This window comes from Eleutherodactylus coqui, chromosome 2, assembly GCF_035609145.1.
Source record: "Eleutherodactylus coqui strain aEleCoq1 chromosome 2, aEleCoq1.hap1, whole genome shotgun sequence".
Taxonomy (NCBI): Eukaryota; Metazoa; Chordata; class Amphibia; order Anura; family Eleutherodactylidae; genus Eleutherodactylus; species Eleutherodactylus coqui.
This window is the reverse complement of record NC_089838.1, coordinates 147,964,584-147,978,967: the sequence shown is the minus strand read 5'-3', so window position 1 is coordinate 147,978,967 and position 14,384 is coordinate 147,964,584. Positions and strand designations below refer to the sequence as shown.

The window sequence follows — 14,384 nt, the reverse complement described above, 5'->3', positions numbered from 1 at the left end:
ACGGGCATTGCGATATCCCGCGGCAGATCTCCACCGCGGAGCAGGAGCAATCTGATGGATCACCGTGGTGAACCCATCTGACAGAGAGGTTCACCGCGGCAATTCGCAGCATGCTGCAATTTGCCGCCTGCGAGCGGAGAATCGCTTTGATTCTCCGCTCGTGCACAGGGGAGCTGTGCTTGCCATAGCAATGCTATGGAAAGTGTGCACTGCGTTCCCCGTGGCCAGATTATCGCCGCGGGGAATGCAATGCAAAAACGCCTATGGACAGGCAACCATAGTCAATACTATGCAAATTTAGTATCACCATAATCGTGATATGAATGACCTACACAATAGTTAACATACCATGTTTACTACACCCTAAACACCCCTCCCCCCCCCCCCCCCCACACACACACTAATTGCAGTTTTCCCAAGTAATCCCACAGACATTTTATTTTAAAGTTTTTCAATATTAATATTGTATATTAGATGCAATTTAAAATGAATCTAAATCTAAAAAAAACCCCCAAAACACAAGCCCTCATCTGGGTACACAGTCGGGAAAAAAAGAAAAAAAAAAACATGTCTTTTGGAAAGCAGGAATGTTAAAAAAAAATAAATAAAAGCAAAAAAATAAATGTTACAGTTGAGCATGGTATATACTATAGTTACAAGGATTCATTGGTATCATCAGCAGAGATAGTTCTGTAAAACCAGTAGACATTAGTATAAAAAGAGACTGGAGGTGCATTTATTGTAGGCCTTGACAACTGGTGTATTACGTGCCACCATAGAGCGCTCCTCTCAGGAGCTCAGTCTATGAATCCCCTGTATTGCCTCCTACTTTCTGCACTTTGGCTACAGGCCGTACAGACCTATAACTGTACTATGTTACTCTTACACAGGGCAGCATATTCAGCTTTGTATGTCTTATATTAACATTGAAGGGTTCACTCACACAACCACGTGGGTCACGCAGCATTTTACCAGCTTGTGAGAATCTCCAGAAGAGGCAGCGAGTGTACTGTGCAGCGAGAGTACTGTGCAGCGAGAGTACTGTGCAGCGAGAGTACTGTGCAGCGAGAGTACTGTGCAGCGAGTGTACTGTGCAGCGAGTGTACTGTGCACAGCCGTGCATGTCACACACGCAATCCTACGCAGCGTGACTTTTTCAAGTTTTTTTTTTTTTACTTCCTGCGGTGTTTCATAGCAGGGGTGTGTATGCATTGTCCCCCATATGCAATGTATTGCGTATGGACAGAGTTGCATACGCTGACCATAGAAAAAAAAAAAAGGAGGTCCCAGGCGACAGACCCCTGCCACGATCTGTGTTTGCTGATCTGGTGTGTTAGTACAGTGGGCTGATATATGCAGGAAGCACACAGCTCTTTTCCCACTATAGGGGCCCAGTTTGGTGTTACAGGCTAAGTTCTCATTTGCTGCAATGGAAACCTTCTCTGTATAACCAAGTTGGGCGGCTGCAGTACAAACAGAGCTGTCTGCTTTCTGCACACATCAGCTCAGTGTACGAGAGCACCAGCCATTGAACAGCTGATTGGCAGGGATCTGGTGCGTGGCATCCCGACAAATCTACCACTCATGGCCAACCCTTCAAACAACTGGTTGAAATAATTAGTGGTCATGGAAAAAAAGCCACATGGCAAAATCTTCTGATCACTTTGAAAGATGCAGTTTTCAAGGTCCTGTATTACATGGCAACTGCGAGAGGAACAACAAGACCTCTAGGTGTGTAGATCACAAAGCTACAGTATAAACTCAGTCACTAAGTTCTTCTTCATCACTAAAATATGCGCTCTTTTTTATTCTAGGTCTTCTTGAGTCATCTGATGTAGAGGCATCCCCCGCTGCTTGTCTGAATTTGTTTTTCTCTTCTTCAATTCTTGCTTGCTGGAATGCAAACAACAAACAATACTGGAAATACATCTTTAAATAAAGCATACCTGCAGTAATCTACGTACCCTCCCTTTTAGGGTGTAAATTCACATTTCTAAGCAAAAATTTAAACATGGCTGCTCTATGCTGCTCATCAGCTTTATTCACTTGAAAGCTGCTCACTCCATTCGTTTCAAAATAGGACAGAGAAGGAGGTGAATTACTGTAGACCTTTACTTCCTCCCTGCTGATGTCAGTTGTAAGAGAGAATACAGAGAGAGACAGCTAAAATAATTTAAGAGTTGTTCAGTTGTAAACTACTGATGAACTATCCTTATGATAGATCAATAATTGCCCCCCACAGATCAGCTGTTTTCCATGCCAGTGTGTCCATGCACTGCCAGGATTTCTGCAGAAAGCAGACTATTATGTTCCAACTGCAGCGGCACAGATAAGTGCACACTGCACTAGTGAACAGCTGATTGGCAGGGATCCTGGGCAGCAGATTCCAACTGATCTATTACTGATGGCCTATCATGTGGAGAGTTTACAAATGAACAACCTCCTTTAAAAGGAATCTTTGGGCATGAAAAAAAAAACAATCAATATGCACATATCTTACGGAGTCTTTGGAGAAAAAAAAAAAAGCATTTTTTTGTGCATTGAGCTTTCCTTCCTATGCTTTCAGGAACCCTCATAGTCGGTGTGCAAGCTCTCCTACATACAAGTTTGTGCCACAAGGGGTGTTTCCAGCACTATTTTGCCATTTTCTTCTCCTGAAGGAACAGATATAAAGCTCAGCTTCCACCTCCCTTCTTACAGAGGCTGTTTGGCATAATCACACCCACTCAAAACTAGCTATTTCTGTGTAGATGCTCATCATCGTCCTCCCACACTGTTGCTGAGAGCATGCTGTGCAGTGTGAAGAGAATTTACCTAAGCTGCTGCAGAACCTCATAGATAATACACAGCTGAATTGCAAGGGATTAACATTGTAAATAACTTTGAAAATGACCATCAGACCACATAACTGAGGGAGCATGAGACACACTGCTACTATAGAAAAGAATCACGGGGCGGTGAGAAGCAGATTGGATGGAGCAGCAGTCAAGCATGTGCAGAAATAGCGGAGTACAAGCGCTCCGCTATCTCCAGCACTCACTGAAAATGAATGGAGCAGCACTGCATTCAGCCTCTTCCTCACTGGGGTGGAGGGTTGGATAGGTAAGTAGAAGTCAACACCTTTAATGGGTGCAATCAAAATAATTAGTCCATTAGACTGTAATAAATCTAATTAGTCTATCCCAGAGCCAAGTTCCTTTGCAAAGTAGAACGTAAAAAAAAGCTAATCTGCATAATTGCCTTGAGAATCCAGCAACGAGAAACAGTGTTCATACTTTGTACCTATTTTTCTATTTCTAAAGCTGGATGGTACCCAAGCCCACAATGCTCCAGACTATCGCTTACAAAACTGTCTACCTGGCAGTCTCTTGAGATGCTGTGATGCCAGGATACAGTTTCGTAGTATGAGGCTCCGTAAATCTTGGTAGAAAGCAAGTTTTTTTCTAGAAACAAACAGGGATTATCCACGTAGTTTAACAACTATACCTGGAATGCAATGGCTTGACTAAGACTGTCAAGAGCAGGATCTTCACCTTCATCTTCACTCTGTTGTTCTTCTTCTTCAACTCTGCAAGATTAAGTATATGTAAGGACCATGGAGAAAATGATAGCAATTCTGTCCTGGCTAATAGACCGATTCCTTACACTTCTTCCACTTCAACCCTTCGCTTTCTTTTCTTCTCTTTCTTTTGCGGAGGTTCCCGATCTCCTAGCATATTTTTCGGACAAGCATAACTCAAGTGACCTGCGTCCTTTATCAAACAGACAAACAACAAGCGTATTATTAGCAGTCTGAGATATTGCTTGTTCACACAACCAGTGACTGGAACATGGCTTTTCACAATCTAAAAGGCAATCATATTAACCCCTTCCCACTCCAGGGCGTACATTTACGTCCTGGAGCGTCGGGGTGTGGCAGTTCGGGACTGTTAACCCTTTAAATGCCCCAAAGGATGTTCGAGGGTCCCGTACGGCCCCGCCACGGTGGAGCATCGGGGTGTGGCCGATCGGGACTGTTAACCCTTTAAATGCCAGTCAGTTCTGACAGCGGCATTTAAATCCCCCGAATGATGTTAGAGGGTCCCGTACGCCCCCCCCCCCCCCCCCGCGGTGAGATCGGGGAAGCTGTGCAGGTGTCATGGCAGCCGTGGGCCTTTTTAAAAGGTCCCAGGGCTGCCTTGGGAGACTGCCTATCAAGCCATCCCCGTGGGGTGGCTTGATAGGCTGCCTGTCAAATTGCAGTATGACGTAATGCTATAAGCATTACGTCATACTGCAGGAGCGATCAAAGCATTGCATGTGGTCCCAGGGGGACTTAAAAGTAAAAGGAAGGGAGAAAAAAAAAAAAAAAGAATCAATAAAGTTTTTTTTAACTGTTTAAAAGTAATAAAAAAACCTTAAGCCACCCCCTTTTGCCATATCCATAATTTAAAAACCTTGTTCATTGAGTTATCGGCCGGCGGAGATAATCTGTCCGTGGGTAACGCAGTGAACGCTCTCCATAGCGTTGCTATGGAAGGCACAGCCTCAACGTCCAAGAGCGGAGAATCATAGCGATTCTCTGCTAGTGGGATTCAAATCGCGGCATGCCGCAGTTCTCCATGGTGGGCCTATCTGTCAGATAGGCTCACCGCAGAAACTTGGCAGATTGCTCCCCTCCTCCCCCGTGGTGGAATATCGCTAGCGATATTCCATCACGGCCGTAGACAGGGGGCCTAAAACACATTTTTACCTCTGGCCCCTCACTCGATGTCCAGAGTGACAGGCGGTCTACTCTGTACACTGTAGTCGCCTGTCTAATGCTTGTCAGGCACCATCTTGATTGTGAGATTTTTGCTTTCACTTTCACATCAATCCCATGATTCATCAGCACAGCATTAGCTAAAGGCTATACCATTTCTGCCTGCTGGGTGGACAATTTTATATTCTTGTAAATAAGCTACAGATCATAAATACACAACCAGGAGGATAAATAATAAATAAATAATAATCTTTATTTGTATAGCGCCAACTTATTCCGCAGCGCTTTCAGGCATGGATAAATGCAAAACAATACAACAATTACAATATAAGGTACATTGGGTTAGACACAAATGGGTTGGGGGTGGTACAGGAGGTGCAGGGGTTGGGGAACACAGGCAATAGGAAATTTTATGTACAGATCATTTAATCAGAAGGCAAACAGGGTGGAGCACCATAGGGAGGGGCGAGGGACTAGGTCAGGAGATTTGGTATGCTTCCCTGAAGAGGTGCGTTTTTAAGGCACGTCTGAAATTTCGTGCATCGGGAATTGTCCGGATGCCTTGGGGTAGAGCGTTCCAGAGGATGGGTGCTGCTCTGGTGAAGTCCTGTAGGCGAGCATGAGAGGTTCGTATTACAGGGGTGTTTAGTCTGAGTGTGTTAGCCGATTGGAGTGAGCGGGCTGGCTGGTGTACTAACAGTAGGGAGGCGATGTATGGTGGTCCAGCGTCATGCAGAGCTTTGTGAGTGAGGTAGAGGAGTTTAAATTTAGTTCTGCAGTGGATGGGCAGCCAATGCAGCGACTGGCATAATGCAAAGGCGTCTGAATAACGACTGGATAGAAAAATGAGTCTAGCTGCTGCATTTAGTATGGATTGGAGCGGAGCGAGTCTAGTGCGGGGGAGGCCAATGAGTAGCGAATTGCAGTAGTCAAGCCGGGAGTGGATGAGGGCAACCACGAGCGTCTTTAGCGTGTCCGTGGTTAGGAACGGACGTATTTTAGCAATATTTCTGAGGTGCATGTGGCATGTTTGGGCCAGAGATTGGATATGGGGGGTAAAGGAGAGGTCAGAGTCCAGTGTGACCCCAAGGCATCGGGCATGCCGTCGGGGGGGTTATGATGGTGCCAGACACTGGAATGGAGATGTTGAGGGGAGGTCGGTTAGAAGGTGGAAAGACAAGGAGGTCAGTTTTAGAGAGGTTTAGTTTGAGAAAAAGGGAGGACATAGTGTAAGAGACAGCGGACAGACAGTCGGTGATATTTTGGAGGAATGGTCCAGAGATCTCACGAGAGGAGGTGTATAGTTGGGTGTCGTCAGCATAGAGATGGTATTGGAGGCCGAATCTGTGGATTGTTTGTCCAATTGGGGCAGTATAGATAGAGAAAAGAAGGGGACCAAGGACCGAGCCCTGGGGTACCCCGACAGCGAGAGGAAGTGGAGCAGAGATAGAACCAGCAAAGGAAACACTGAAAGAGCGGTCAGATAGGTAAGAGGAGAACCAGGAGAGAGCAGTATCCTTTAGACCAATAGAGTGGAGCATAGTGAGAAGGAGATTATGGTCGACAGTGTCAAATGCAGCAGACAGGTCAAGGAGGATTAGTAGGGAGTAATCACCTCTCGACTTTGCAGTCATCAGGTCATTTGTTACTTTTGTAAGGGCAGTTTCGGTCGAGTGCAGAGAGCGGAAACCAGACTGGAGGGGGTCGAGGAGTGAGTTGTCAGAGAGAAAGCGAGTAAGCCGGGAGTAGACCAGGCGTTCCAGTAATTTGGAGATAAAGGGGAGGTTTGAGACGGGTCGGTAGTTAGCAGCATTAGTCGGGTCCAGGGTTGGTTTTTTAAGCAGAGGGGATATAATGGAGTGTTTGAATGAGGAGGGAAAAGTGCCAGAGGTTAGGGAGAGGTTGCAGATTGTGGTAAGGTGAGTAATGAGAGCTGGGGAAAGGGAGCGGAGGAGGTGAGAGGGGAGAGGGTCACTGGCGCAGGTGGTAGGGCGGGCAGTGGAAAGGAGCCTGGAGACTTCTTCCTCTGTCGTTGGTTCTAGCGTAGATAGTGAGTAGGTGCTGGGTGCAGTGCTGATGGAGCTGGGATCAGGGCTAACCATGCAGCTTTCAGAGATTTCTTTTCGAATGTGGTCGATTTTTTCTTTGAAATAGGCAGCTAGTTCTCCAGCAGTCAGGTCTGTCGCAGGGGCCTGTTCCTTGGGGCTGAGGAGGGAGTGAAAGGTCTCAAAGAGTTGTTTGGGGTTGTGGGATAGTGAGGAGACAAGGGAGGTGAAATAAACTTGTTTGGCATGGTGAAGGGCTAGGTTATAGGATGAGAAGTGATCCCCTCTACTATATAGGTACCTCTAATCATCCTCAGTACCTGTCTCTTATAGCTTTGCAATTGTAAAAGACAGCAAATTCTCTCCGTCCATCTGTGCTAGGCTATGCAAGCTCCGCCAAGATTCATTCTGGTTTACCAGGGTCAAACAAGCCCAATTAAATGCACTGGTATGCAATAAAGCCTGGAGGGTCCTACTCGAGATGACTGTGGGGCGCTTAAGTGCCTGTCAGTTGTCCCAACCAGCGAGAATCGTTCCTATGCTTTGACACAGGAGCAATGATCGCTCAGTGAATAGAGGCAGTTAGGACTGGAGATTGCTTTCACTTGCTTCCATTCGCATATAGACAGTCAACAAATGCTGACTACCGTTTGACTTTTATGCATGTAGAAACTGAACGACAGACGATAAGCGAATAAATCATCATTAGTCGTTCAGTCGCTGGCAGCATTTACACTGAACGATCATTCAGATTACCGCGATCCAGTGAGAATCTGAACGATAATCATTCCATGTAAAAGGGCTCTGAAGAACTCCAAGGACAGTAAATACTTTTAATGTATTATACTACTGCTGATTGGCATTTGTACTCACCCCACATTCATAGCATCTGGACTTGTCCGTGTAATTCCGCCTCCGTATAAATTCAGTCGCTCTACCGTTGTCGACGGCAATGCTAGCTTTTATTACTCTGCCAAAAAGCTAGAAGACAAGCATGGATTTATGAAAGAACTCGAACATTCTAGGTAGTAATCATTCCAAATGCAGTTTGGAAATCACCTACTTGCTTGTTGTTCAGAGCTCGGACGCAGTTCTGTGCCGGCTCCTTATCTAGAAATAGGACAAACGCAACTCCTCTACTCCTCCGGGAGTCTTTATCCTTCAAAATAGTGACTCTAAAAGATAGCAAGAAAAATGCATGCTACTTGGTAACATTGAAGACATCTTAAGATATAGAATACACCTGAATCTTGATGGATCACTGCACATCTGAATGGATGTGAAGGCATGGCAACATATGTTGGCAATATGATCAACAAGGCTCGATTATAGGGAGAGCAAGACAGAAATGCCTCCACCATCTAAGGACATCCAGTCCTTCTCAGGCACTCCGAGCAGGGCGCAGGTGTCTGAAGACACTTTGGGAAGTTATCATGTGACAGTTTTCTGGTTTTAAAAAAAGTTGCAAATTTTTGTGCACTTTGAAAAAAAAAAAAAAAACCCTGGCAGGCTTCACGGAGAGGCGACGCATCCCACAGCCTGCCATAGGTAGTATTTACAGCGCAAATCAAGGCTAGCTCGCAGCTGGCTTACTTTTTCCTTACAAATGCACAGACAAGCAAAAGTTTTGTCTAGTTTATTAAGAGGCATGCGCCTCTAAATAATTTAGGCATATCTTAATCCGGTGCACTTAGTATTAACCCTTTAACGACCAGGGTTTTATTATTTCTTCTAATTCTCCTTTTCATTACCGATTTTCAACAGCCATTAGTTTTTTTATTTTTCTGACAATGTAGCCACATAAGGGCTTATCAAAGCAGCTTGGGTGTTTTTTGCAGAACAATTTGTAATTTTTAATACAAATATTTAATGTACCATGTAACATATTGAAAACCCTAAAAAAAAAATGTTTTAAGTGGGTGAAATGGAAAAAAAAAAATTTAAGTGTGCCATAGATTTTTCATGGTGCTGCAAAAATGACACGCAGGTCAGTACAAATGAGACAATACCAAATTTACACATTTATGTTGGTTTTACTACTTTAAAAAAAAATTTTTAAATTGTGTTGCAATAACCTGATACCCTTTCTTCTTTTTCTACTAATGGAGCCGTGCAAGGTTTTTTTTTTTTGTTTTGAGTGCCCACCTGTAGTTTTTATTGGTAGAATTCTGGAGCGCACAAGGCTTCCTATCCCGCTCCATACACCACCCACTGTACATTGATGGCGGCTGGTAGCTACCAGGTTAGGGCAGGCATATGAAACAAGATTTGTCCTCCCACCCCCCTTTTGTGGAAGAAATGCAGCTGCCACATTAATTAGACTGATAGTACAAATCATTGACATTAGTAATTTGTATTGATTTACTTACTTGACTACTTTTCCATATTTTGAGAAAATCTGAAAACGTTAAAAAAGGGACATGTAAGGAATTTTTATTTCATTTTTTAAAACCAAGATGTGCAATGATACAGTTCAAAACAGAAATCCAAAGCAAGCAGCGTCAGGAACAAAGTGCCGCTAGGAACCCACTTCAGAAATAATGCATGCAGGAGGCAGGTTTGGTTTTCAAAGTGTTTTATAGATCTAATTGCAGTATACAGGTATATACCGCATGTAAAGTCACCCAAAACACCCTGGTGATCACCGGACTGCAGCGGATTACGAGAACTGCTGGGATGGTCCTGCACTTGGATGACGGTATATGCGGTATATACTTATACTCTGAAAACACACATAGGAAGCATTTTGAAAAGAGAATATACTTTGTGTGTGACAATTGTAAACCATTAACCCCTTAGGGACCAGATACTTTTTAGGGATTTTACTAGAGATGAGCCCCCCCCCCCCCCACTCCCCCACGGCGCCCCCCGAATCTTTTCGCCCGAGTACGGAAGTGCTCGAAAATCGCGGTGCTCAGGCGAAAAAGGGGCGTGGCCGAGTAGGTTCGCTCATCTCTAGATTTTACCCATGTGGTGGCTTTACTGACCTATTTTTTTTTCCTTCAGCTACCAAAATTATTTTTGCTGCATTTTTTTGCATGACATATAGGGGGACTTTTTAATATCCTTTTCACTGACTTTTCTTCCCATTTCTTAGTTTTATTAGGGGTAAAAAGCTTAAAAAAAAAAAAAAAGATTGTTTTTAAACATTTTAAGTTTTTGTTTTTATTTTAATTAGTATAGTTACGCTTAAAAAAAAAAAATGTATGGGAATAGGTGCCTCAATTAGTTTCGGACATTTTGATATATAGTAAGTATGGTTTTAGATGACAAGGTGCGTATAGAGCGCGGTTTTGGTTGGTGTTGGTTTGGGGTTATTTTCTTTCTTCTATTGATTATATTGTTATATATTATTGATTTATTCTGTAATTTTGTTGTACTTATTTATGTAATTATTCTTTTTACGATCTATGTCCCCCATGACGTCATATAAAACCTTTGGGGGATATCCACTTTTTTTTTTTTATTATTATTATTTGACACTTTTCCTCTATAGCTGGGGCATCCATAGGAGCCCCCAGTTATAGGGAGAAACATCCCCTGTAGTGACAATAGTCACCCTGCAGCTCTGCTGTAGCAGGGAATCCCAGCGGTCACGTGATCACTGGCTAGCGTAGCGGAAGTTAGACTTCCACTTCTTAGTAACTAGTGCTCATTGAGCGCTGTGTACTAGAGAAAGGAGAAGGCAGAAAAGGTTAAAAACCCCTCCCGCTTTCTCCTCCGGGTTATCAGCAGTTACAAACAGCCGACAACCCGACGTGCTCCTGCTTGATTGCAGAAGGAGGCTTTAATCCCGCGCCGTATATTTACTATCAGCTGGGTTTAAAGCCCGGGACCAGGCGCCGTAAATTTACAGTTCTTGGTCCTTAATGGGTTAAATAATAAGGAATATTTTTGATATTATTTGACGACGGTAGACCCATTGAGGCAGTTTTCACACGGCCAAGAAAAATCACGAGATATGTGCATTGCGAGACGCACAAATATGACCAATATTTTGAATGGGGTGATACACATGGGCGATTTTATTCTGCATCGCAGTGCAATGCAGGAAACAAATTGCGGCATGTCCTATCTTGTTCGTGCTCTTGCATCACAGCGCCCATTGTTTTCAATGGGGTTGGAAGCCGTATGACACACCACATGCTAGGTGCACGTGATGCGATGCGAGGTCTCCCCATTGAAAACAATGGGGGACACTCCGCAATCCCCTGCTGCGGCTGTCAGCCATGGAGGAGGACCGTGATGGGAGGTGGTTTTGATATAAAATCGCCTCACATTCGCAGGTAAAATCTCATGTTGGCAAGCCTGATATCGCACTCGCCCGTGTGAAGTTAGCTTGATTCCCCTTCAGTAGAAATGCCATGGATCCCCAAAATACAGAGCACCGCTGACTGCATACATACCCTGTGGAGGTCATTGTTGGTGAGCAAGAAGGGCAGATTAGACACATACACGGTGCTCTTGCTGGGGGCGAGACCTCCGCTCATGGTAGCTGTGAAGACAAAACTGGAAATGTGAGTAAGATGTGCAGTCGGTGTTACGGTATATTACGACCACAGCGCCATTATAGTTAGACGGGTGATGGTATAACTTAGCCGTAATTGTGCAAAGCGTTGTGTCGCTATGCAGGAAACATCTAAGTGGCTGATTCATACCCCGGAAAACAAAGGACTTCAATTATCTCTAAAATATTAATAAGCACCAAACAATTGCAGTTCCTGCAATAACACACAAGGTGGGTGAGAAGGCAGGCAATGCGCCTCCTGATCCACCGTAGAGTGCGGCTGCGCACTGATGCGTCTCCTGCAGAGGAACTCGCAGCGTCCACGGACCGTGATGTCCCTGAGGGACATCCACACCACACAGCTTACCAACCTCCCATGTCGTGGCCGGCGTGGAGGCTTCCACTCCAAATACACAGAGGTTGGAGCCGATCACCTAGATCACCTACTGATGGCCGATCCTGATGACAGGTCAGCAATAGTAATTTTAGGTCTCCTATCTACAGGATTACTTGGCTTCTCTTGCTGGGAGCAATCACATGCTGCATCCAGAAGACACACATTACTTCTTGATGTGGAGATGCAGCTGGGCCAATGTCCGTGCCTGAATTGCGCATTCAGATCTGCGGCAGGAAGCTGTGGATTTGGAGGGATGAAGGGTTGTAGAATCTTGGCAGCAGAGAGTTCCTTGGTAAGTTCTGCAGCATTCCCACCAGCGCTGCAGATTCAGAGCTCCCCTCCTGGTACCTGGTGGCCTCAGGTGAGTGCAGCACCACTAGGCAGGTGTGGGGGGGATGTGCCTCAGTCATGCTGCAGCACTTCTGCTCCCTGTGATCCAATGGGGCGGCGGTGGAATCTGACACAACAAAACCGATAACTCTGTGGGTATCAGAGTGAATCTGCGTCCTCCGCTGCGCGGACATTCCGCTCGTCTTAGGCCGGCTCACACAGGCACAAGGGCATTCCGTCTGCACGCGTTACCGTAATGTTGTCGTCCGTGTGCCCCCATTCCCCCATTCCCACGTGTATTTGTGTACACAAGAACCAACAACCTGCGCAGTGACTCCACAGGTCCGCGGGCTGCACAGGATGCGGCACGGCACAGATTTTTTTTTCACAGGATTGCATGAAAAAACATAAACTGATGTGACACAGTGAAATCAGTCAGGTACGAGCTGCGCCGTGCGAGCCACACTCCGGGCAGCCACTAGTGAGGTGCCGCTAACCAACCGGCCGGCTGTAAATGACGGGAAGCGGGTCCCGTCGGAGAGCCAGCTGGTAGCTGCGCCGCCCTCCCCGCTCCCGCCGCACTCACTGCTATTACCGGTAAGACTCCTCACTCTTCCTCCGAGTCCCGACTTCCGACTTCAAATCAAAAAGGACCTTAATGACGTCATAACCATGTGATCGGTCACGTGACGAAGAGGAGTCTGCGCAGTAGGGTTGGATGTGATAGTCTGTGAGGCCGGGCGGATACTGTTCGTCATCATTAGAGAACTATGTAGGACGATGCACTGTAACAGGCCGCAAAGCTATATGTGTGTACATATATATATATATATATATATATATATACACGACGTATATGTCACCCCACCTGCAGGTTACATACACAGTTACACAAGCCCATGGGCTCTTGTGCTGCACACCATGGGCAGGTCGCCAATTGTTTTTCACATGATCGCATGAATGAATACCCTTGTGAATGAGGCTTCTCTGCAGCCATATTGCAGCTGTGTTCCTGCGGTTTTTGTACAATATCGCTTCTTTTTCTCACGGACATACCAGTTTTCTCATGTAACTTTGCTGCAATTTTGGGATAGGTCTTATTTTCCTCCAGAAATTAGACCTACCCCAATTTTTCAGGGGAGGGGGTTGAAATATAAAAACAATCCATACCCTAACAGGCCTGGTCTCCTGCGCTCCGGCACACTTGCTTGCAGCCCTCAGCACATCGCTTCCTGGTCAGCGGGTTCATAAACCCCGCGTGTAGGAAGCAATAGTAAGGGGTTTATGTTTCAAGTGTCGTCCCCCCTCATTACTCCGAAAATGAGGGTAGGGCTTTCTAATGTTAAAGTCACAATGCATGAAAGCCACGATGCAACACAAACACTCCGCAGGGGCTAAAATAGATGGCCGCTGTATAGAGCATGCCACGGCAGAGAAAGCATCGCTAATGAGAAGGCACCCATTGGAAGGCACGGGCTCACATACATGCCGTGGTCACCGCTGTCGCAATGCAAGAAAATCATGCAATCTCGTTGCCCATGTGAAAGCGGCCTGAATCCATTGAAATCAATGGGGTCTATTGACTGTAAAGGCTGTATTCTAGGTATATGTATGCATAGCATGTACCTGCAGGTGTATACATACAACCCGTGTGCAGTACAGGGATGTGCGCCTGTCGCCAGCTGTGTCAGGCACAGGGTAAAATACTCCCAACTTGTATTACTCCAAGAGCCCCTTGGGAGCCAAAATAGCCAACTCACCAAAACCAGGGCAGAATGCCCATCGCTACCCGCCGCACCCATTATTTAATCTGGAGTGAGAAAGGCATCAGCTGGAGGGAACAAGTAGGGTTGTCACCTTTTCCGCTTCTCCTCACCGCACACCCGCTCACCGCCGGACCCGTTAGATAAAAAAGGGGGTGTTTTTTGGGGAGTGGGGGTTCAAGAGAGTCTGGACATCCTTGATTGTTGTCAAATGGTTCATGCAGAGGAGAGGAGGCACATGTGCCGGATACAGATTTATGTCATGTGTGATTGTCCTCAGTGAGAGACACCAAGTCATCTTGTAGATATGATACCCTTTACTGGCTAACAAAAAAGGTACCTACCTACAAGATGACTTGGTTTCTCCCACTGAGGACAATCACACATCGCTCTACTGGCTAACACCGGACCAAACCTTTTCTTTAGTTTTATGTAAGGGATAGAATACTGCACAGATAAAGATACACTTCTGTAGGACTACCTGGCAGGCCAGCGACACTCCTTTGGCCCTTCTCAGCGGAATGAGAGCCTATGGGTATGTTTAAAGGGTCACTCCAACAAAAACGTTTTCCCTTCCCTCAAAGTTTACAGCTTGTGAGGT

At 45.6% G+C, this 14,384-nt stretch overlaps 1 protein-coding gene across 3 annotated transcripts; it reads right to left on the bottom strand.

Annotated features, from left to right (window-relative positions):
• Window positions 1-404: 404 nt before the first annotated feature.
• ZCRB1 (zinc finger CCHC-type and RNA binding motif containing 1) lies at window positions 405-12,705 on the bottom strand. Of its 3 annotated transcripts, none has more exons than XM_066591740.1 (8): window positions 12,616-12,705; window positions 11,193-11,281; window positions 9,156-9,184; window positions 7,850-7,961; window positions 7,660-7,767; window positions 3,646-3,752; window positions 3,487-3,568; window positions 405-1,893 (listed from the first exon to the last, which is right to left on the bottom strand). In XM_066591740.1, the coding sequence occupies exons 2-8, from the start codon at window positions 11,274-11,276 to the stop codon at window positions 1,762-1,764; spliced, it is 654 nt and encodes a 217-aa protein (XP_066447837.1). In that variant the 5' UTR covers window positions 11,277-11,281; window positions 12,616-12,705; the 3' UTR covers window positions 405-1,761. The 3 variants fall into 3 exon arrangements, with proteins under 3 accessions (XP_066447837.1, XP_066447838.1, XP_066447839.1); XM_066591741.1 differs by having other exon boundaries at window positions 12,607-12,681; XM_066591742.1 differs by lacking the exon at window positions 12,616-12,705 and adding an exon at window positions 12,518-12,539.
• Between the last annotated feature and the right edge of the window lie 1,679 nt (window positions 12,706-14,384).

Excerpts from the sequence above, each read along its gene's own strand:
- ZCRB1 (XM_066591740.1), bottom strand. The coding sequence starts at position 11,276 with ATGAGCGGAGGTCTCGCCCCCAGCAAGAGCACCGTGTATGTGTCTAAT. Across the intron at positions 9,185-11,192 it reads CCAACAATGACCTCCACAGG|ATTTTCTCAAAATATGGAAA; the intron begins GTATGTATGCAG and ends TAACGTTTTCAG. Across the intron at positions 1,894-3,486 it reads GTCAAGCCATTGCATTCCAG|CAAGCAAGAATTGAAGAAGA; the intron begins GTATAGTTGTTA and ends TTTGCATTCCAG.